This window comes from Atractosteus spatula, chromosome 3 (genome assembly GCF_055471065.1).
Source record: "Atractosteus spatula isolate fAtrSpa1 chromosome 3, fAtrSpa1.hap1, whole genome shotgun sequence".
NCBI classification, from domain to species: Eukaryota; Metazoa; Chordata; class Actinopteri; order Semionotiformes; family Lepisosteidae; genus Atractosteus; species Atractosteus spatula.
Genome location: NC_142708.1, coordinates 11,058,302 through 11,082,430, shown reverse-complemented (window position 1 = coordinate 11,082,430; position 24,129 = coordinate 11,058,302). Strand labels below are relative to the sequence as shown.

Genomic DNA, 24,129 nt, shown 5'->3' with positions numbered 1-24,129 from the left:
TAATGAATGACAGACAAAGAAACATTAATGTATTTTACAAATTTTAAAAAAATCCCAATATGTGATAATGTTCCTTGTAGGTAAGTGAGTTTTTTTTTACTTGTAGTGCTTAACACTTCTAGAAATTTAATACATCATATGAACTCTATTCCAAGCATTTTGATCCCATATTAATTAAAAAAAGCAACAGTGCCATGTGTCTATGCACAGCCAATTAATTCCTTTCTGACACAAAAGAGGGCCGGATGAAATACTCAAAAGTGTGGTCTGAAAGCACACTTAATGTCAATGGTGCTCTCTGATTGCTGTTTGTATACACTGCTTTGTTCACGCACTTTACGTTTAGTAGTAACTGCTGCTTGCATTGCAGTCAATTAAGAGCCACTTCAGCTAGAACCGCCTGTCTCATTACTCTTTCTTTCTATACAATACTGTATTTCAGCGCCGTCATATCTGTGTTAAGAGCCTGGTAGATTCACTGCCTTTCTCTTGCTTTTAAATTTTTTGTTCCCTCCTTTCTCATTTATTAATGCATGTGTGCAGCATCAGCTAATTTCAAGTATCAGTAGTCATTTTGAAAGGTGAAGAATAATTGCACCAGCTCTAGTGCTGTGCTTCCTGAGCTCCACCTGCCATTCTGCCTTGGATTGCACAGAAAGCAAGAGTTGTGTCAGAAAGAAAAATGTTTTAGTTGGTGGGGGGTGTTAAACTTTAGTAATACTGAGCACTGTCAGGGTTTAGCTGACCAAACGAATTTCCATTTTGTTCTAAAGTGTTTTCTTTGTCTTCACTAACCTTCCACTTTGATGTTCGGAAATTAATTTGAAGCTAACTCGGTGTGTAAGGATCTGAGGAATACGGAATTCAATTCAGATGACACTCAGTGATCTTCAAACATACACCGCTGCACAGGGTACATTTTAATGAATAAAATTTATTACACCAAATTAGTTTGACATTTTTTCACATAATGGGTTTGTCAAAAAATATGCACATTTACTTCTATAAACCAGGACAAATACTGCTAATAAAATTAAACTAAATGTACTGTACTGTCTTCACTGTATGGGATCTATAAGCAGGGGACAATGTTATTTATATACATTTTCCATTCTAAAGAGTTTTTATATGTTAGTTTCTGAACTGATTTAATGTGAAAATAAAAATAAATGATTTACAGTACAGTGAATGGGCTTTGGTTTTTAAAATTTTTATTACAATTCATATGCTTGCGCCTTTTTGTTTAAAATCCCATTTACATCACCTAATTGAGGTCTCCATCTGACTTAAGAAGAGGTTTGAAAGCCTCTCGATCTAAAAGGATAAATTATAACTAATTATGTTTCTTTTATTAAGCCTAAAATTTAAAATTATATATATACACTTTCCTCTACTGTCCAAAAAGGATCGTGTTTATTTAAAGCATAATGCAGGTTAACATGACAAAAACAGCTTAAAAATACATTGCTTTATTCACTTTATAAAGGGTAGATAATTAATGGTATTAGTTATTTCCTGGGAATTAATTATTTACTGTTTTCCCATTTACAAGACAAGGCTAATGCTGCTTTAAAAATGTTATTCAAGTCTGCAATTTCCCCCACATACTGTAAATATAGAAACTCACATAAAGCCAGTTCTTTGTTGTTATACAGTACTGAATTTGGAATAGCCAGGCAATCCGAATCATGACTGGACTCTGTAAAGCTGCAACACTCGTCTAGGTCACTTTCAGTGCACTCCGCCCAGTGGTGAGTGGGATCATTGCACCATTCACACTATCCCCATGTCAAGGCTGAGGGCCAGTCGATGTTGGAAGGGCCTGCCAGCCCACCACTCTGCCTTTGCTGGAGGTTTGTCTTCTCTCACCTTAAGGTCTTCCTACTATCCTCCAAAGCTTCCAAGGGTTTTAGGGTGCGTTCAGGATGTCAGCCCCTTCCATTGCCAAAACTCAAAAAAAGAAAAATCTCCGGTAGCACCTCTACTTTTTTTTTGCCTGTTTGTGAGCTCCTGGGTTTCAGTACATTACAGACCCCACCCTTATCCACACATAAGAATTACTGTACATAATGGAAATCAAAGAAAGGTCAGGAGGATTGAATCCAGGATTCTTCAGTCTTAAAGAATACTCCAAAAACTGCATTCAGCACTGGCTTCGTCCACGGTCATTTTATAAGCCATTCCTAATTACACCGATGTGGGAATGTGCTTTTCTCCGCTTATCTCCAGTAATTTCTTAATTAAGTGATTGTGACCTGTTGTGTCTATTTACAAGAATACAATACAATAATTGGGGTAGATCAACTGCAACTGTAGTCCCTTCATCTACTCGGCTACCACAACTTGCTTGCATTTTTGCTCTGTTTTTGGAAATTATTAAACTGAAACTTACTAGGATGCTTTAGAATTGAGAGCTCAAGTTATTTAATCTATTAAACCAGTTCCAGTACTCAAGCTATACACGGTTCTTTCCTTCTTTTCCTACATTTCAACTTATCCCAGTTCTTTCCCAATATACAGAATATACTGTAGTTTTGACTTGTGTTGAAAGGTCTTCCTCATTTAGCTTTGCAGGCCTAAGTTTGTTTAGGTATGCTTAAGGTCACAATTTCATTCTGTACATTATATAATACAGTATTGCAGTCCCTTTTCCAAATATGGCCGTCCTGATCTACTGATGTTCTCTCAAGCAAAACATTTTTGTGTATGATAGAGCACAATCAGGAGCACTGAGTAATTGTATTATATCCAGTGCATATTCATGAATGGTGGCAAAACAAGAGCTAAAGAATGTGGTATGATGCATATAATTGCCATTACAAACTTACATTTTTAAAGAAAATTCACTGATCACAAGGAATATTACATTACATGCTATACATGTTTCTCACAAAAAAATGATTTTAAGCTTAATTATTAATTACGTTTGAGCATATGCCACCGTTAAAATAAGTCCTCTGTTATGTACTCACATAAAAGTACTGAAGAATCCAAATATAATACATATTCCTGGGGTATTTTGTGTATTAATGTGACAAACCTAAAATGAAATTCCATTAAAAATGAAATTCCATTACTCTGCTTTGTCCAACAAAAACATTGTCTGGTTATGAGTAGGTGAACATTATAATTTATGTTGTATGCTATAATAAAACAGTAATGGAAAAAAAAACAGATCTTAGATAGCAAAATAAATTTAGCAAAACAAAAGTCAACTGATGAGAGGAGTTTTCAGTTATTTTTCTTGTTTTTCTGTCACTCGTGCTGCCCTGTTTTATAGTTCTATTCTGCCTGATTTACATACAAAACCTTGGACAGGCTTCTATTAAGCTCTCATTCCCCTATTTCAAGATCTGTTATTGCTATTTAAATGGGAAACTGTTGCAGAAATAATTCTGAAGGTCTTTGGCAGCTGTCCTATGCTGCAAAAGTAATAAGAAAAGTATTGTGCTGAACTGAAAACACCTCAACTTTTTTAAGAACTGTTTCTGACTGCACAAGCATGTCAGCAAATGTTCCTCTTTTAGCAGCTGCATAATGCATCTCTGAGTATTATACTGTTTATTTTCAGCTTGTTTTAATTTAATAAAAACTAGTGCTTTAAGTAAGGATAAATTGTGACATTGATCATTATCTTAGTTCAAAGAAGGGAAGTGTTTTTGTAGTCTTATTAATTCTTATTTAAAAGTATGCCTGCATCTTTTTACTATTCTGTAGATTCCAGATTAATTAAATGTAGAGTACACCCACACAAAGTATGTAACTGCATGGAAAATGCAATTAAATTGTAACACTTAAGGTGACTATGTACAGTAGATTGTTATTCTCCAGAAAGACTTCTCAGTTCTTTTAGAGTCTGACTATGGCATCATCATCATCAATAACAACAATATTATCAAAAATGAATGTTCCAGTACATTATATAACACACCTTTTTGTATGTAACATTTCTAAATGGGGAAACCATTTGGCACATTTATCCGATGTGGTTGTTAGTAGCTAATTGATCTCGCCCCGCATTTTTTTGAAAGTAGTCAGGGTATTACCTTTTCTAACATGCCAGATAAAGCTTGTTTTAGGCCCCACAATCCTTTGTGTGAAAAAGCATTTCCTTTTTTCTGGTTCACTGTTTGTTCTGAAGAAGTTAATTGGTTTGACTTTAAGTATGTTGATACAGGCTATTCCGTTTAGCCAGGATCATTTCTGCACTGATTCTAGAGCAGAGTGATCTTTTCTGCAAAGAGTCCATCATAATGATATACAGTTTTTTTAAAGAAGTCATACTCCTGCACTGTACAATTTTAACACAACGCCTTTTAAGAATTAATTTTGACTCTCCCTTACTTCATGCTTTACTGTTCTAAGTACTTTATTGTATAGTAATTGTTTAAGTATTGTAATACTTAAAATATTTTATTTACCGTATTATAACCTCAAATGCAATATCCTTTTCTTATCTCTCTTTTGCATTATAAAATGCCTTTTACCTGTACCAGCAGTTTTTTACTGTATATTCCTCTTCTTTTATCCTGTTCTTTTTAACCATTCTATACAGGGGTTTTTTTCTCCTTAATTTAAAAACCATTTAGACATGTGCCTTTTAGCCTTTGATTTGCTTTCTTGTTTTGTCTACAATATCATTCTCCCTCTTCCTGCATTTGTTCTCAAAAGCATTAAATACTGTAGTTTGGCACATACTATATGTGATGTCTGTTATTGTGTATAATAATAATAATAGTAATAATAATAAATATTACTTTTATTATTTCAGAATGGGCTACATGTAAGTTTATACTGTATATCTCTGAATGTATACAAAATGCTATTTTATTGTAGGGAGCGAGCTGCGAACATCTCACAGTCAGGGGATTTGCAGTTCACTGTGGGAAACTTGAAGCCAGAGGAGACATACAGCTTCAGAGTTGTGGCCTACAATGATTTTGGCCCTGGAGAGAGCTCGCAAGCTATCAAGGTTTCTACACAGCCAGAATGTAAGTACCAGCATGTACTGGTGTATGAATAAAAACCTTTCCTTCTATCTAACTAGAAAGGTTATTGGCACTGTAAAGAAGGAACTGGTTTGCACAGTACTACAGCGAGATCTAAACAAAGGATATGGCTGAGGATCTCTGCACACATCCTTTACCCCTATATTATATTTCTCAGTTTTTTTTACTTCTTTTAAACGGGCTATAGTTTACAAAACTGTGCTATAGGATACTTTTAAAACTGTAGTCTGATTAGATCTCTTCTACTCTTTTCTTGACTCTAGCTAGGGCCTCATCTCTTATATCAGATCGAAGTATATAAGCCATTAGAACCTTTACAGAATAAAGCCTTTCCAGTTTTTTTAGCTCAAGGGGCACAATATGGTCAATATTAAATAAACAAGTAACTTTTAACCCTTAGTAAGGCTACTAAGGTTTAAAGTAATGTCTTAGAATGTACATGTTTATTTTGTAGTCATATTTGGAATGGATTAGATCCTTTTAAGGGGAGCGTTATACAGTATAAAACATAAAGAAAGAATATGATAACAAGAGGAGGTCATTCAATCTACTTGTTTTGTTTTAGCTTGTTTTGTTCTTAGTAGCTATTTGATCTAAGGATCTCATCGAACTAGTTCTTGAAATTTAGTACTGGTTTCAACATGGTTGGGAAGTATTTTCAGATTTGCACAACCCTTACTATAAAGAAATGCATACTCTTCTTTTTTAATTACATTTCTTCATAGTTTTCATTTGTGTCCTCCTGCTTGTGGGAATGCTATTTTGAGGAATGCCTGTTGGCACTGTAGGAATCTTAAAATAGGCTAAAGTTAAAGCAAAATGATTCAATAATTAAGGTGAAATGTACTGCTGCTATTCAAATATGTTATATACTGTACGTAGGTTAATGAGTCGATACACAGTGTCATTTCCCCTAGATTCTGGTAATATTTTGACTTCACTTCCATCATTCCACACGTCATGAGAAATCATCTCTTTGAAGTTAGAGATAATTCACATGTCACACATTAATTTTTATTGCACACAGACTGGGGCTTCCCACAATAGTCATCACCTAGGCTTTAAGAATTATAAGATTCAGACAGTTACATAAAAACTCTTTGAACTGCAATTACTGGTAGTGGTAATCAGTGCTGACAGATTTGAATGTTCATTGAAATGTTGCACTTCATTTCCATTGGCTTAATCAGAATTCAAACACAATGTATGTCTGGGTGAGGATTCTAGAGGTGGCCCCCAGGGCATCTTTCTGAACATAACTGTAATCCTTGGGTGTTAAATTGATTACTGTATTTCTCTCTACTTTTATCCCAACATGCTGGATTGTCACAGAACTGGCCTAAAAAGGTCACCGTAATTTAATATTTGAGAAAATCCTTCAAAAGCTAGGTATGCTTTTGCATATGCTGTGGTATTAAGAAAATAAGAGAATTAACTTGCAACATAGTTGCACTCAGTTCAATCCAATAGCAGAAGGTACTACAATAATCCTCAGCATTTGCAAATTCATCCTTGAGATTAATGCAATAATCCAGTATTCAAAAGTGCTTGTAAATATATCTTCACAAGGAAGTATGTACAGTACAGTCAAATAAACAAACATTAGTGGTGGTAGATAAATTGTACTGGAGTATACAATATAATTATTTTTCTACCTAAAGGATCAGATACAGTATATCAAAAGTAGGTCGTAGAGAGACCCTAGTCATGCAGTAAAATAATGATAACATTTTCAGACGTTGCTTGATTTTGACAAGGCTCACCTTTACAATCTGAATCTAAAACATACAAAAAACATATACTTGAGATTTATGCCTCTTTAAAAGAAAAAGCACTGCATATTTAGGTGGGTAAGCAATGCATACATTTCCCCACAAATAATTGAATTTTATATATTAAAGAGGGTATGAACTCTCTGTACAGATATCTTTACATTTAACATGAGATTTTTTTTTGTTCTTCAAACTTTACTGTACATTGTATAGAAAACTGATTCAAGTGACTGAAGTTTTATGCTGGTGACAGCTCTTACTTATGCAGACTAACAGTTCTACTTTTTCATGGTCACATTTTAATATACTTATTCATAGATTGTCCTATCTCTTTTAAAAATGCTTAGCAAGATATGATATGAAACGTGCTGGACGCCCTTTACAATTTCTGTTTGGGCTTATTGCCATATTCCTCTTTCTTGTCACCCCACAGTGCAGGTTCCTGGGCAGGTGGAGAACCCTCATGCTGTCGCCATGTCACCCACTTCCATTCAGGCATCCTGGGAGGCGCCGGCCTATGCCAATGGCCCCATCCAGGGTTACAGATTGTTCTGGACAGAGACGTCCACTGACAAAGAACAGGTCAGTCCGGGTTCATTTCTCAAGTTTTCAAGAAGGCATTTCAGAGTGAGAGCTTTGAAATACTACCGTTGTTTAAAACAGAGAGCTCACGCTCCCTTTGGGGACCTGCTGTATGTGGACTGAAAAATCATCAGCCATCAGCCAATCAGCTGACGCATTAGGGTAGAAGTCAATTTCCTAATAAATACTATTTATTACGTTTAAAAAAAATGTTTTAGAATTACCACTAGTGGTCAAGTTGTATAATATAAAAATATGTAAAACCCATTCATGATATCAAATTAACATTAGTTTGTAAACTGAACTGCATTTTGCATACAGTATGTATATGTAGTACATATATAAATAAGTTAATTTAATTTTTCTATCAAAATAATCTCTGAATTAATCTGTTGAATAAATTATTTTTGAAAGGTAATAGTATTTCATTTGTAATACAATGATATAGATGCACACTTCAGAGACTTACAGTCATACAGCATGAGATAATTTGCTTAATGCTATCAATCTTAATTAAGTACATAATGATAGTACTCAGTAGATGTTATTTGTTCAATAGAGCTGACCCCATTGTGTTGTGTGTTTGAAAAAAAAATGATCAGGAACAAGGAGCATACTTAAATTTTTACCTTCTGTAGCTGTCAGTGTATTGTATGTGATGATTAATAAGGTAAGGTCACTGTGACTAGCAAAAGCACTCTTCACTTTATTGTTTCTGAAAAAGAAGATGCATAAAAATGTACAGTAGATTTAGTGTCTTTAGTCAGACTGTAATTATACAGTATGTGTAGTAGTGCTTTTGTTTTCTCTGATCTGTCTTAAATAAAACAGCTATTCTGATGCATTGAGAATATATTTTCTTGTACTTTAGACTGTATAATTTATCCATAAGCAAGAAACAATTAAATATATATATAAAAAGTGACTGATATTATATTCAAAATATATAATCAAAATTAAAATGATGCCTTAAAAAATTATCTAAAATCTACAGTATGTTTATAAAATACTTTCTGACATGCCCATATATACAGTAGTACTGTACCCGCTGGGGTTCATGTGATGACATGAGTATTGTATTCTCATATCACTTTCAATGTATTTTGCATTCAAATTCTTTAGCACCTTAATTTTTGAAGTTCATAGTAATCTCATGGCTTATAATTGCTGCTTCAATTCAAGAGAATAGTACTGGCCTCCAGAGTTTATTTGAAGATTCACTGTACCCCAGTCATATAGAATTTTACACTAATGAGTAAAGGAAAGTTTCCATGGTACCGAATTTTAAATGCTTCTCAGATTGAAGTTTAGAAAGAATATCGGGGATCAATGCATTTATATTTTAAACACCATGGTTTAAAAATCCACTGTGATTACATAGACTCAGCTAATAACTGAGTGTTCTATTTTTTAGAACATTTTTAGAACATTTCAGTTTTAATTTAATGTTCCAAAATACAGTATGTGGGGTCCTACCACACATCTTGAGCATTTCAACTCTGCTTTAAGAATACTGTATAATTTTGAGGCAGGATTTTAATCTTCATTGAATCAGTTCTTATGTTTGCATTAGAACATTTTCCTAATTAACTTTACCTGGGCTAGCTGAATTATTTTTGTGAAACAGAAAATATAGTGATACATTATGTGTCACAGCGTAAACTGTGAATAAAATACTCCTTGAGCCAAATTTTCCATAGTAGGCAAAATGTTTGGTGTGATAAGTTTGTCCACAGTGGGAGCTAAGATGTATATTATTGTTGTAGCATGACTTGAGTGCTACATAATTTGACACTTTAGTTGTTCCACAATTTCACAGCATGTAAAGCAAATCTAAAACAAAAATACAGTGCTCAAAATACACTACAGTAGGTAGTTATTGCAGATTGTGAGCTCTAGAGTTACTTTGCATACCTCTCCTCACAAAGTTATCATCATTATCATCATTAATATTATATTAGTATTCTTTTTGTTCTTCTGACTGCATCTTCTATGGCTGTAAAGAAATCATGTTCATGTTGAATTAATTTAATTTATACATGAAATATTTTTTATGAATTCAGATGGGGCACTATAAAGGCAGGTTTAATGCATAAAACCTTTAACTGAATTCAACAAGAGATCTGTGAGATGATGTTTGCTGTAACATCACAGAGGCTGTTCACATTACATGTCAATTTGTCTTTGATAGTAAGGCTTTTCCACTTATCCTTAGCAAAACCTTTTGAAGAACCAGCACGGGGTTCTGTTTAGCTAATGATGCTGGATTAATATGGTTCAATTCATGAGCTTTGATAAGAAATCTACAGTACAATGGTAAAATGTCAAGGGCTGTGTTCTGTGAGAATCCAGGGGAGTTTATTAAAAGGAAAGTGAGAAATGTGGAAGGGGAGTTCCCTTGGTAATGGCCCTCTGTCAAAACACAGTGGAATAGTTTTATCAAGGGTTTTCAAATTCCCCAAGGGATTAGAATAATGTTTGAATCTGACTGCTAGAAATACTGCAGAACTTGTGGAACAAGTTAAAACAGGTCCTGAAAAAAAATGAGCAGAGTGTATTAAAAGTAAGAACATAAAAGGATGCAAAATATTTTTTTTTCTTATTTTATAGATTAGTAACTAAGCAATTCTAAATGAATGATTTAAATTAATGTATGGATTAAGCTAACACTAGGAATAAGTTTAGTACAACAGGATACCTTGGACATTACAGTGCTCCGGCTCTGAAGGATTCAATGCATTGACTTTATTTTAAGTTTCTACTGGTGTTCTCTCATTAATGTTTGAAGTAAAACATTATTAAAGGCCATTTTAAAAGATTAAATTTATCAGATTATACAGTATACTCTGTTTGCATCTATTATTGCTCCTGAATGTTCAAGTAATACTAAAAAGTTACTTTAGCAAATCCATGTTGATTATCCCGCAGAATCATATTACCATACAGATGAGAACATAATAACTATGACAAGCAAGAGAAGGCCATTCAGTCCATTAGTCCATAGTTAATTGAACCAGGGATTATGTAAGGATTGAATGATGTCAATCCTTTGAATGATGTCAGCTTCAAAAACATGGCTAGCAGGGTTTGTTCCATGTTTGTTCCACAACCCATTGATTAAAGAATTTCCTGTTCTCAGTTACAAAAACACTTTCAAGCAGTTTCCAGTTGTGTGCTCTGCTTTATGTATCACCGTTAATTGTAAAGAACTTCTGCCTCTTCTCTACTAATATGATTTAATATGCAACTACAGTATATCTTTGCTAAACCTGAAGCAAATACAAAAAAACTTTAACACTTACATTAACAGATTCCTATCTTTGCATCTAGAACCCTTTATTTAAAATTTTGTTGTTCCTTTGCTGTTGTAGTAGAGAAAAGCCTTTATATTTTATTTACTGTAAGTGTAAAATATTTTCTCTCTCTTTCCCTTTCTCATGTCCTTTTTTACACATGCTTGCAGTTCATTATATAGTATGCCTCTTCTTTAACAGGTTCTTTTAAAATCACTTTCTACTTTTCTCCTTGTATTTTTCCTATGTGATGTGATTTTATTACACCATTTGGGTTAGTGTTCTGTTAGCTTGGATTTGCTCACTCTTGGTATGAATCTATTCTCTGTTTCAAGCACTTTTGCTGTCTAGTTCCTACTGCTGCCATAGTCTTTCTACTCCTTTACCTATCTTAACTTGTCTTGTTTTTTCATGGCCTGCTGTCTTAAAATTTTAAGACTTTGTATCAATCTGTATAGTTCCAAATTATATGTTAAAGTACTTTAGGGATGCAAAAAGGCACATCACAGATTTGTGTAGTTTTGAAACAAGTTAAATAGGTCAAAAATCCATCTAGAGTGTTGAGTACCATCTTTTTCTTAAAAAGCAACTCAAATCCAAAGCCCATTTCTACAGGTATGTGCTTTTAGATACAACATGAACAGCTTCATGTGTTACACTAAATATAATATTAAGGTAAAAGAGTGGATGTCTTGGATTTCTCTGGACACTGCAAACATCACAGAAGTTCATCTGTCAAGGATTCTTTGGCCTAACTACAGACCTGTCACTCCCAGAGGTACACAACGAGTGTGCTGCCTGCCTTCACTCTTCCAAACAAAAGAGCTAAATTTAATAAAATTGTACTTTACCGTTTTATGATTGCGGTTCCCTAATCATGTAATACTGTAGGTGTTCTGATGAATTGATTAAAGAAGCAATCATTAGAAGTCATTGAATAGTCTTTAGTTTTATTTTGAGCTGCTGATATCCCTGGTGATTTTTTCAGTAGATGTAAGGAAATTAAAATCTGCCATGACAACCACTCCCTTTATATGAATATCCCTTATTTATTTATGTAAGACTGCCTTGGAGTTATTATCTGAATTTGGTGGTCAATTGCATGATCCTAACACTATGCCCTTTGAATTTGTCTGACCCATTTACTGTAGATAATGAGAAACTGTGATTCATCTTGGTAAAATTTGTGGTTCTTTTTATTGTATAGTGCTAGACCTCTACCTCTTCCATCTTTTCTTTCTGTTCAAAGCCCTCTGTATCCAGGACTGCAGTATTTGTCACTATTGCTATCTGTTATCTATTGCACTACTCACTCTGTATTTCCCTTGTAGTTTGTCTTTGATTATACTCCCCTTCAATTCCGTTTTTTTTGGATCTTTTCCCTAAGCTGATTCATAATAATTTTTTTCAGATGTTTCTGAAACATCTCCAGTTGTTCAGTTTTGCATGCAACAGGCACTAATCCTGAGGAAACTACTGATGTGGTGCTTCTCTGTAATTTATTTCCAACATTTTTGAATTTTCTACATATGAGAAGAATGCTTTTATGCCAATGTTGTGTCTTATCATAAACAACAATAAGAACTGGGTCTTCATCTTCCTTTTCTAGAAGCCAGTTTACTCTTTAGACAATATCAGCCTCATTAGTCTTAGGGAGACAGCATACTGGTAATGTCTCAGGATCCATGATACTGTAAATATTTCAGCTACAGTGCTCCTTTCAACAAAGTCTGCAACAATTACTGCTTTTGTTTCTCTTGTTTTGGTGGTACTGGCACTGACTGAAGTTGTGATGAATGGTGTCTGAAAAACTGTATCTGTGTAGGTGGTATCGTAGGAGCCACTACCTTGTGCTTCCAAGTCTTGTCTGTTCCCAGATCTTGGAGTGGAGTTTGTTTAGATGCAGGGCACCTGTCAGCATACAGTAGGCTGTTGTATTTTACTTCATTGGACAAACTCGTACTATATCCTCCCTGTAGGTTTATCTATGTTATTGTTCTAAAGATTTGGGGTTCCCACTGTCACGACTGTTAGATTTGTCACTTCCTCCTTCCTGTCCTTCAGTTCCTGTAGTTTTTACAGACATGGCATGGCTGTTTGGACTTTTCCAAGATGAATGTTCCACAAGTAGCACATCACAGGTTAAGATCATTTGGTGGATATTTTATAGGAATTCCTTTACAGTATTTTCACTGGTACAAAGAAAGGAAGAAGATGAGAAACAATGCAGCTATTTTTCTATAGCTACATAAATGCAATCAGTCAGCCTGCTTACAACTGACACCTAATCAGCTCTACCTGTTATAGCCTTTGTATTGGTCTTAATGACCCAAAAACTGTCTCACTTCTACATACTGGCCCTAAAGCACTAAAATACAAGCGGTGCACCTTTAGTCTTATACTGTTTGAAAAAAAAAAGGTAAATCAGCGACTTCAACAACAGCATTTCTATACTGAAAACAGAAAATGTTCTTCTTCCCTCTCCGGTAGCTGTTTGCTGTAAGTAATTGTGCTGGAAGGAAAGACAGGTGATACTGTGAGTGAGGTTTGGATAAGTGTCTAGGCAAAAAGAAGTGTGTATCCAAGTCATGTCAGTTGCCTTTGATTTATTTTCCCTGCTTATGTTCTCAGTAGAATTAACTGTACTGCTAAAACGCTCATTAACGGGCCACAGTTTTTGCTAATCGCCCACAACTTATGCTTTGTTGATGGGAAAGCACAAGCAAAGCTGAAAGTGCTTAAAGCAGCATGCCTGCTAGACATTTTCCCTGATGTTTCATCTCTGTATAATTTAAATCTGTAAGGCATCTTTCTGAGTCCCAGGGTGGTATAAAAAGGTAATGAAGCCAAGTAATTATGGGAAAATGAGGAAAAATGTGTGCAGACAGTCTAGACTCTGGTGATTCCTTGAGACGGACTCCAGGGTATTTCTTGTATTTTTTTTTATTTCACAGCAGCAGATTCACATATGTTGGAACATTACATGTAGTTACGGAATTTACCTTGTATCTGGAAATGAACAAGGTAAATTAATGCAACCACATTATTTGAAGTATTCCCTTTCAAAATTGACAAAAAATGCGAAAATTAGTAACTCCAGAGGCTGGCAAACAATATTATTGACAACAGTAAGAAAATCCAGGCTGGTATTGACTATAAAGCCTCTGTGTTGTCATTGCAATACAACAGGTTGCTGATTCCAATTGTTTATTATTTTTCATTGGAAAATCAAAACTAAATTGGCCGGTATGGTGGTGTGTATTGTGAATATGATTAGCTTGTATGTATATCTATGCATACATTAGATTATTCACACATCCATTTGTGACATGTTATCATAGTGTCAGGGGGAAAAGGTCATATTATTTTATTCAAGGCATAGCAGTTGATACCTGAATATAGAGTTATTATTACAAATAGTTTAAAAAAGCTTTTAATTTTAAGAGAAATCGAGGAAGTAAAAGCATACAGTATATATTAACATACACAGTATATATTAACATATATCAATACATATGACCCTCATCAAGCTTGGGTCAGTTCAGCTGACAAGAAAAACAGCTACTCTCACAGAGCAATGTACTCATTGTATTCTCAATGTACAATGTAAAGAGTGCATTGAGAGTTTTGTTTCTGTGAGGATGTTCTGGTCTTTTTGGTCTTTGTGGTCAAGAGTTCAGTTCACCATTTGTCACAGCATCCCTTCAATATGCCATATTACACAAATACACAAATACACAAAAATAAATGCATTTGGGTATGCAATATTTAAGTAAGAAAATCATATTTCTTGTCTTGCCTGAAAAAAATATATAAGGGCCAATTGAAGAATACAGTATAATCCCACCAGCGTGTTAAATTACTGCAGACTGCAACATTGACTGACACACGTGGGATGGTTTGTTCTTATTTAAACCACTGCACCTCACTCATATACAGTGGACTGGACCACATTCTTTTTCTTATAGAATTATTTTTCCTTTCCTTTAAATCCATTAAATTTTCTATTCTCCATTCATACATCGTTTTCATGCCTGACACCATTTTGACAGCTGATGCCCTCTAAAGGATGGAACAGCACTTACAAGGACATTTCTTTTCCATTAATAACCTATTTCTCAGTTAAGATGTAGTATATTTAGCAAATTGACCCTCCTAAGAGTAACTACTAGCTTTAGGCACAAGTAATTAACTACCACTAGATTAAATTAGAATAATCTGCCCAGTCAATCAAAATTATGCACCTTCGTGCTGAATGTATTTTCAGTAGTGTACTGTACATCAGTCTATTATTTTTCTTTGAACAATGCCATTCTCTATTATGTTGTTTTTACAGTATTTTATTTATTTCTTTTTCTTTCAGCACATTGTTTTCTGTGCAACAAAAGTGTAAGCCTTTTTTTTATTATAAATGTGTCATTGAGAATTGTTCTCAATTGACTTATCTAGTTTAAGGATTATTATTGTCATTTTTGACAGGTATTGCCAAGATCTTCCTTTTAATATAATGTAATTTGGATTATGCAGTCTTTTCTTGTACTGTATGTTTCAAACCTATGTCTATGACATTTTAAATGTGTGATTTATATCCCATTCCTTTTGTGAAAGGAGCAGAAAGTACTAGGATATTTACAGTAGATAGGATTTAGATGAACTGAATGGATTCCATTCATTTTTAACTTTTCAAATGCTTATTAATTTTTTGACATTAAAGCAACTGTGGTGGAACAAGTGACTTTAGGATTTCACATACATTTCTGGTGCTTTTTTAGAAATGATTCATGGTTTCTTTCTCTTTCAGAGTGTGGATGTGAGTGGGAAAAGCTTCAAGCTGGAGGGGCTGAAGAAGTTCACAGAATACACTATACGTATACTGGCTTACAATCTTTATGGGCCTGGCACAGCCACAGAGGATCTGACAGTGGCCACGCTTTCAGATGGTAAATGTTTTTATTAATTGCATTTTTAACATGTTCAGTTCTGTAATGTTTGATTTCTTTTATGAAAATAACCATCAGCATCATGTCCATCAAAATCTACTGTATCAGATGTTGTGCTCTTTTTCTTAGTGTCTGGATGTCCATGTCTACTGTATGATACAGTAAATTCAATGCAAGTTTTCTTCGTATAAAATTGTCTTGGAGATCTGAAGTCATCCTTGTCTGATACACTTAAGACTAGTTAGCATTTTTTAAGTGTTTTCTTCATATATACTTCGCTTAGAGATATGAATCATTTTTTACAGATTTGACTAAGAAAGTTCTTCATTTTTAATTTCAGAATTTAATTTGTGCCCCGCATGCTCACACACATACTACACTGAGCTTCAGGAGAAACTTAGGGCTCTGTTCATTCATGCATGTGTTTAGAAAAATAAGATATATGTATTTTGGATATTATTTATACAGTATGTTTGTTGTGTTGTTTTGATTATTCAATCGTGCATGACTGTCTGTGATTCACTTGAGTTAATTTGACTGTTGCATACGTGCTAAATCACTTCATTAAATCGATTAAACAGTTCATTAAATTGATCAGACATAACTGATTGGGTGGTTTAACCTGTTGATTGTCAAACCTAGTGAAAATCCCGTAGAGTAACGAATAGGTCCTCTTTATCCCGAGAACACCTGGATGCTGGCCTTACACCTCAGGTGACTCCAGTAGGAGCTAAGTCTTCTTGATCAATCAAGGTTCTGTGTAGACCACTCTGATGCACATTAACAAGAATGGCACAGATATGCAGAAAGATATATTAATAGCTGTATACAGTAGATCAGACAATGTTCAATGTCCAAGTATGGTGGTCTGGATAGGAATGTCTAGTTGCACGAGAGTCCTGAGATCTTACTTACTGTTCTTCATGTGGGTTCATCCTGACATTAAAACATTTCATCAGGACAATATACAACTTCATGTTGCTCATGTAACAACACATTTCTTACAAGATGAGAACATGTCAATTCAGCCATGGAGGCCCGACTCACCAGACCTGAGCCCTATTGAACATTTGAACTAAGACAACATGTGATATCTAGGGCTTAGGGATCAGTACACAGGTACACATGATTGTTTAGGCAGAATACTACAAAACAGCATCTGCAAATGTGTACAGCAGTGTACAACATTTATTTCTTCCAGTGGTGGCCTGTACACATGCATTCTAAACTGTTATTTTCACACTCAAGCCCCTGTTGATGAACCCTGCTGATGACAAATGTTACTCAACATTTACTTATGTCTGTTCAGTACAGTACCAGTGCATCTTCTCATGATATGAAAAACACTTTGCTTGGAATGTACCAGTTACCCTATACCCAGTGTGAAGCTCCTGTGACTAAACTGTTTGAAATTTCAAGTCCAAATTGCAGGTGAAGTGGATTTAATGATTTTCGAGGTTAAGTCTGTGAATAGATATTGTGATCAAAAGCAACCCCTTAACTACAGATATTTGAGAGACAGAATTTTGCTTTACTAATAAACCTAGAAAATACCATTACAGAAACACCATACAATGTTGCCTGAAACTCTGTAGTTTTTGGGTTGCTTCAGAATTCTGAGGTATATACTGTACTGTAGGATTTTAAGATCTCCTGACTTCATGGTTTCTAGATAGCAAAAGATGATTGGTTTGAGATGTTCAGGTAAAAGCAAATTGATTTTGCACTTCTGACATTAAGAATTTCAAGGCAGTTGCATAATGCTGTGTTCATTTTCTGATTGCCCAATTGTTCAATTACTGTTATACCAGTACACACTTAATGTATATGTGTGTTCTCAGAAGAAAGTTCTGATTTTTATGTGTGTAATTGGGGTACATCCAGAAGGGAAATAAAAACTCCAATTTTCTGACAGAAACTTATTATCACGTTACACATTTGTGACCTTAAATGAAACAGAAATCTTATTTTTTCTAAAATACTGCTAAGTTGTGCTAGGCTGAGTGGAGGAGGAGTTTGTGCTTTGGGGTAGAATATCTTTATTTACAGTTCCAAGCTGAAGATCCCCTGGAGTCTTTTCCTCCTAATTCAATTAGTCCTTTAGAAAAAGAAGCTCCAAGGGGAATATGGCAGCCATTAGCCATTCTGTTCACTGCCTTTTATGAACTTGTCTGGTGTTGATCATATACTAAGCTACAAAGAGAACTTTCTGTTCTTTCCCAGCAGTGGGACCAGAACTGACAAGATTTGGACAATTAGAATTCCAGTGCTGCATTTCTGCATTAATTTTACAGTATACAGTATATGTTGTGTGACCCCCACAGCACACTGCGTTCTGCTTGAAGCTTCAAATGTTTATATGATTGTTTGTGATAGAAGATCTGCTCCAAACTAAAAAAGAATGTATTTTTTTCAACTGATTTCTAGCGCAAATTATTTGCTTTAGGTTGATCTAAAAATATATATGCCTGTTAATGATTATGAAGCTTAAAAAATGCAATCACCTGGAAAATTATAATATAGACCTCTCTGCATGCCTCCAACTGTGGCACCGACACAAGACAGACTTTAACACAATCTTTCATGGATTAGGAATAATTAAACTTCCTTAGCTACCCAAAATAATAAAAAATATGAAGGAAATGAAGCAAAAATGTGTTTCAGATGGATAATATGCCATCTGGATAGATACAGCTCACTAAAAAAAAAAACAGGAGCTGTGGAACTATGCTTTTGGAACCCCAAAATAAAAAAAAATAAAGCTGAACATACAGTAGGCAGTATGAAGTAATGTTTCCCTGCTTTTGCATTTCAGATGTACAATAAGTTTGTTTTCGATATGTGTGGAACGGAGTTCTGCATTATGACAAATGTATTCTGCACTGCTGCTTGTACTGTACTGTAGATTTTGCATTTCCCAGAGTTTAGAGTGTCTGCTGTTTGTGTTTGGAATTTCAATCAATCTCACAGTCATTTTACAAATCTGTCAGTTGAACAATGGATAATCTAGAAGGTGATAAAATGTGCCTTGGAGAATTTTAGTTGCAGTCAGAACTACAAATTATCATGTTGTGACTCATGATAATTTGTATGAATTTATTTAAGTTTAAAACTTTGCACAAGCAACTTAAACACCTAAAAGCACAAATGTATGAAAAAGAGGATGAGGTAGGGAGTTGTGAACTAACAAAATAAACGTTTCAACTCTTTCCGGAACATGCAAATTGCACCTGAATTGCACGTCTCCGGCAAACTACAGCTTGAATCAATTGTATTCAATTCATGTTTTTGTCTGGCAGTGCAAGAGATTTATGCATCCACACACATCACAACAGCCATGTTCACTAGCATTGCCTGTGAGCTTGTACACTCCAGTTTGCATTCCATTGGCTTGAAGACTGTGGCTGTGTCTGCTCTTCGCTCACTTCTCACTTCTGTTTTTTGCATCTCTCCCTTCTGATCAATCAACAGCAGTCTGTACTTCTCAGAGTCGCTCACTCCAAGGTGCTACAATGAGCCTTACATCTTTCCTGCAATATGGCTGAAAGACTGTTATTCTGTGTATTGTCTCTTTCCATTACCTTTGGTGTGGGCTAAGAGGCCAAAGGAATTTATTGGCTGTCTGCTTCCATTAACTGTGGTTTACTGAATGTCTCAAACGGACTGTGAGATCTGCCTTTTTCATTTCCCTGCTTAATTAAGGCCCCTTGTGTTCAGTAATGAAATTGTGTGCTCTGACTTCTTACCACACTCCTCTCAGTGCTAATTTATGACCTTTGCCTTTAGTGTTCTTGACTCATACCACAGCTTTCTCTGTAAACACATACAACAGTTAGCCTCATTTCCATTTATGCAGCTGTTTTTTTTTACTATTGATATAAAGTAATTGGATAAGAAAATTCCTTTGGAAAGGTATGGCCATCTCCCATTATTTGGTCTTGCTTGGTGCAATGTTGTTAATGTAAGAAGCAGTTTTCATGTGCAAAAAATGTTAAGAGTGCACAATGGTTTCTCCATGCATTTTGGAATTTACAGAACACGTGGAGAAATTTGTATGTTTATATTTGATATATGTAGACAAATGTACAGAGTTTTTTCCCGTCAGTATGTTTAAATGGCAAAAGGGGCAGTAGCTCTAATAATAAAGAAAGCATGTACAGGTTCATCAGGGAAAGGTCATGGTCAACTGTTACTGAAGTTACCGTATGAGACTGTAACTTCATGTTTTATATAGGTTGCATACAGTATATCTGATTGTATCGTTTGAACATCCTCAGGTGTTCAGATTTAGCACATTTCTAATTTGATCAGGATGCTGCACACTTCCTGCTTCACCTGGATTTGGATGTAAAGTTCAAGTATCAATGTCAGTGTAAAGGCATTTCTTGTAGAGGCTACAATAAAGACACGCGGCTTAATGATGAACCAAATTACACTACAGTATCTGCAGTAAGAAAATGAGAAAATAAAAAAAAATACAGACTGATGTATAGAACAATTAAGACTGATGTTTAATATCAGTTTGCTTTCTGTGTGCAGCCTGACATGCCTATGGTCTCATTCTTATTTGTACTTTGCTTTCACCTTTCCAAGAATCTTCATAAAAAGTATGTGCTGGATATCATACTCTTGGACAGGGCTAGCGAGTAAAGTGTAATTCTTCACCTTACATGATGGTTGATTATTTATACAAACAAAATTAGTGTTTTCACTTTCCTATAAAACTATTGTGACAGTTCACTGTCAGGTTCTCTTAATGCTCTTATTATATGTTCTCTTTCAGTACCAAGTGCACCCCCTCAGAACATCACATTAGAGGTTGTCAACTCAAGAGTAAGTAAAGAAATTCAATGCTTTATGAACAAGTACATAAAATCCCTCTCTTATGTTTATGTGTGCTAAACATTTGATAAGTTTTCTTTTATTTGTATGAGAAAGATGTTAAAGAGAAAAAAGTTTTGGTTTACCAAAACCAGATGCAAAGCCAGAAATATGAGAGCTGGTGATGGAACCAGAGCCCCTTTACTGTACCTTTAACCATTTACTGTATATTTATGGAAAGCAGAAATCTGTTTAAAAAATGTTCTTTATACTAGAGATGATCTGAAAGAAGCAGCACATACCTGTAGGTCCTCCCTGTCTTTCTCACCAGTGGTGACAGAGGAGGTAGTTGAGGCCATTTTGGTTGGATGAATCTCCTGCTAACCGGCTGGAAAGAAGAAACAGGAGATGGCACAAATCATAAGAAAAAGACAACCAGAGAGCTGGCAAAAATATGACAGTGACTGCACTGTACTGTAAAGGCTGTTTTTGAGAAGCAGAACAAACATAGTGCCAACTAAAGCCAAACATCTGTTTCTGAAAGCTAGTATTTTGAGTTCAGCTGTAACCATGCAAGTGTTCAGTTTTTTCTTAATATTAAAATGCAAGATTGTTTCCAATGTATAAGAGATGTGCGCAATGTATCAGTTCAGATAATACTCAGGATCCAGGAGAAATCCACAACTACAACAGTTGTGATTATGACTATAATTTTTATAATATGAATATAATGTGAACATTTATTCTAAAACATACACAAATCACAAAGCTGTAAGAAAGCAATAAGGGAAATTTTATTTGTTCTGTGGAAAACAATAAAACATATCTATGTATTTTTCATAGATATCTAAAAGGGAATATAAAAAACACCCTGAAAAAGGCAAAAGAAAACCTCATATCTGTTTAGTAAACAGGATGCTTTGGATGCAGAATGTATTTCTTAACCAACTGGAAACTTGTGATTTGTGTGGTTCTCTTACAAGATACAGATTAAAAATAAATATATATATATACTGTATATATATATTTGTGTAAGTCAAATTCTGGAACTGTAAGAAAGCCACAGGTAACAGAGAAATTAAGTAGATACTTCAATCACTGAAGAGTTGTGTTTAAAATGCACTTCAAAATAAATCTTCCTCAAGCTCCATTATGTTAGCCTAACAAAGATTGATTTATTATAACCCTAAAGTTACTTTTCTGTTTGAGAAGCTTGCTGGGGTCTTTCTAGGATTGTGTCATTCTGAATGGTGGATGTTCTCTTCAAACAGCTGTATAGTGGACAGAATTGATTTATTTTGAAAATGAGAGTGTTTTTGCTTTTCTTAGATTTTTTAAATATAAGAGATAAACTTACATTTCTGTTTTGAAGAGAATGAACATGCAAAATAGATTTTCTAATTCGTTTTTCCATCTGAGTGTTAAGCTGGAATATTGGAGAGCATGCAGTTCTCTTTGTAGTAGTAAATATGAAGGGTGGTACTGTGGTGCAGTGGTTAGCATTGTTGGGACCTGGACTCATTTCCTGGGGTGCTATCTGCATGGAGTGTGTATGTTCTCAGTCCCAGTGTTTGCATGGGATTTCTTGGGGTACTCCAGTTTCTTCCTGCAGTTCAAAAACATACAGTTAGATTTATTGGCTTCTGGGACACAGTATATGGCCCTGGTGTGAACATGTGCATGTTTGTTCCAGTGATGTCCCATCCACGGTGTATCCTGCCCTACACCTGTTGCTTACTAGGATAGGCCCTGGCTACCTGTTGACTCTGTATTGAATAAAGAGGTTAGAAAATGGATGAAGGGAATATGACCTAACCTCTACAGGCAGACTTATCATATTCTATTAAAATCGTCATGTTAAACTAAGGCCAAATACTGTATATTTCAGCAAGCATAAGAACAAATTTACAAATATCATTCAGCAAGTATAAGAACAATTTTATTATTTTTTTAGTGTGAAGAACAATTGATAAAAAACATTATTATCTTGGAATCTGTTTCTGCTGTTCCATATTTCACATTGTTGCACTTATATTCCAAAACACATGCTTGTAAAATGAAATTTAACTTGACCAAATACCAAAAGTATTTTTATTTTTATTAAATTAATAATTGTTGCATTTATTTATTGTCATTACGATATGAGTCAAACATCTTTGTAAAGCACTGATTGTTGGAACAAGCTTACTCTAGTCTGCTATGATTATAAATTATCATCTTACAACATTTTGACCATATCGAAAGAAAAGTCATATACAGTATACTGTATCAGACTATTCAGCTGTACACAGAGGCAAGTTTATAGTTTTACATAAATTTATTAGATACTCACTGAAACTGTGCGCACGTGAAAATAATTTGGATACAGGCTGATGTAAATGTTATTAGGGGTATTTATATTGGAAATAATGTGTTTGAACATACTGTAAAGCTTTAATTACTGCTCAGTTCTTAATGGGTACACTGCCCACGAGATATGATATACTGTAAATAGCTTTATGTTTAATTTACTTGGAAAAAAACATTGTCAGCACTTTAATTAGATTTTTCTGTGGTACAGAATATTGTTACATGCTTGTACATTGTCTTTGGTTCATTGTTTCCTAACATCAACAATTTGAAGAGAGCACTTGACCTGATACAGTATATCCTTCATTGTGTGCTTATGAAAATGTGTCAGAGGAGAAAATCAGTTCAGTATTTTTGATTCGGCAGTCTGAGTATACTTAACGTGGAATAGTAGCATCTACTACAGGAACGGTTGATGACAGTTCATTCTATAGCAGGCTCAGACGTTTTAGAACAACAGACAGACCTAAGGTGACTTGAGAGGTCGGAACACATTAAAAACTCATGAGGACTCAAGATGTACAGAGAAGGAGGCTTTATTGCAGGATATCCCAACAGATACAGTACACAGACTGCTACTACCATCTTAAAACATACTGTAACTTCGAGCGGCTCAGTAATACACCCTTATATACATCAAACACACTAATTGAAACCCATATGAGAATGTGTGTTACAATTAACCAATTACGTAATTTGTGTGTGCCCCAAATTAACTATAATACTGTATTATCTTCAAGGCCCTAATTGGTACTCTTTTGTGGCAGGATAAATGTAATTGAGTCCTTAATGGCCAGGCCTGCCACACAACTCTTTCATTATTGTGGCATTGGAGTTTCATATGGCTCTGTGTGAGATCGGACTTTTGGAATATATTGGAAAATATTTTGTTTCCTTTTGGGGATCAAGTCTTTTAAAAATTATCGACAGGTTGTGACCTCCCACTGCATGCAGTCTTCAGTGACGTGTCATGGGATTAAAAATTAAACTTTTGTTTGTTTGTGATAAGTGAGTTTATTTTAATTATTTCTATCCTTTTTGCTAGCCCTAAATGATTTTGGCCTAACTGGCCCAGATTACTGCCAAGGGTCTTACATTTTTTTGTGATCAAAATGTTACACATTTTTTTTCTAAATGTACAGTCTATAAGCATTAGTTAGATATGTTTTTTAGAATATTGGTTACCATGCAGCAAAATCAGATATGTTTACTTTGGTATCAGTCTGTATTTTCCTTAAAGGAATATCCTACTCTGAATTTAACTGAATCTCTTTAATGAATAGAACTGAATCTTCAATAGAGAAGGCTACTGTCATGGATGTCAGAAGGGCAAGCTGTGGAACGACAAGGAGAGCAATAAAGA

At 34.8% G+C, this 24,129-nt stretch overlaps 1 protein-coding gene across 1 annotated transcript in view; it reads left to right on the top strand.

The window, feature by feature from the left end:
• The window catches only part of dcc (DCC netrin 1 receptor), a 369,239-nt gene that overhangs the window by 263,150 nt on the left and 81,960 nt on the right, over positions 1 to 24,129 (top strand). Inside the window, exons 9-12 of the mRNA XM_088910726.1 lie at positions 4,837 to 4,991; positions 7,215 to 7,363; positions 15,458 to 15,596; positions 20,380 to 20,429. Of these exons, the coding sequence (XP_088766852.1) occupies positions 4,837 to 4,991; positions 7,215 to 7,363; positions 15,458 to 15,596; positions 20,380 to 20,429 (493 nt within the window). The remainder of the gene's footprint in view (positions 1 to 4,836; positions 4,992 to 7,214; positions 7,364 to 15,457; positions 15,597 to 20,379; positions 20,430 to 24,129) is intronic.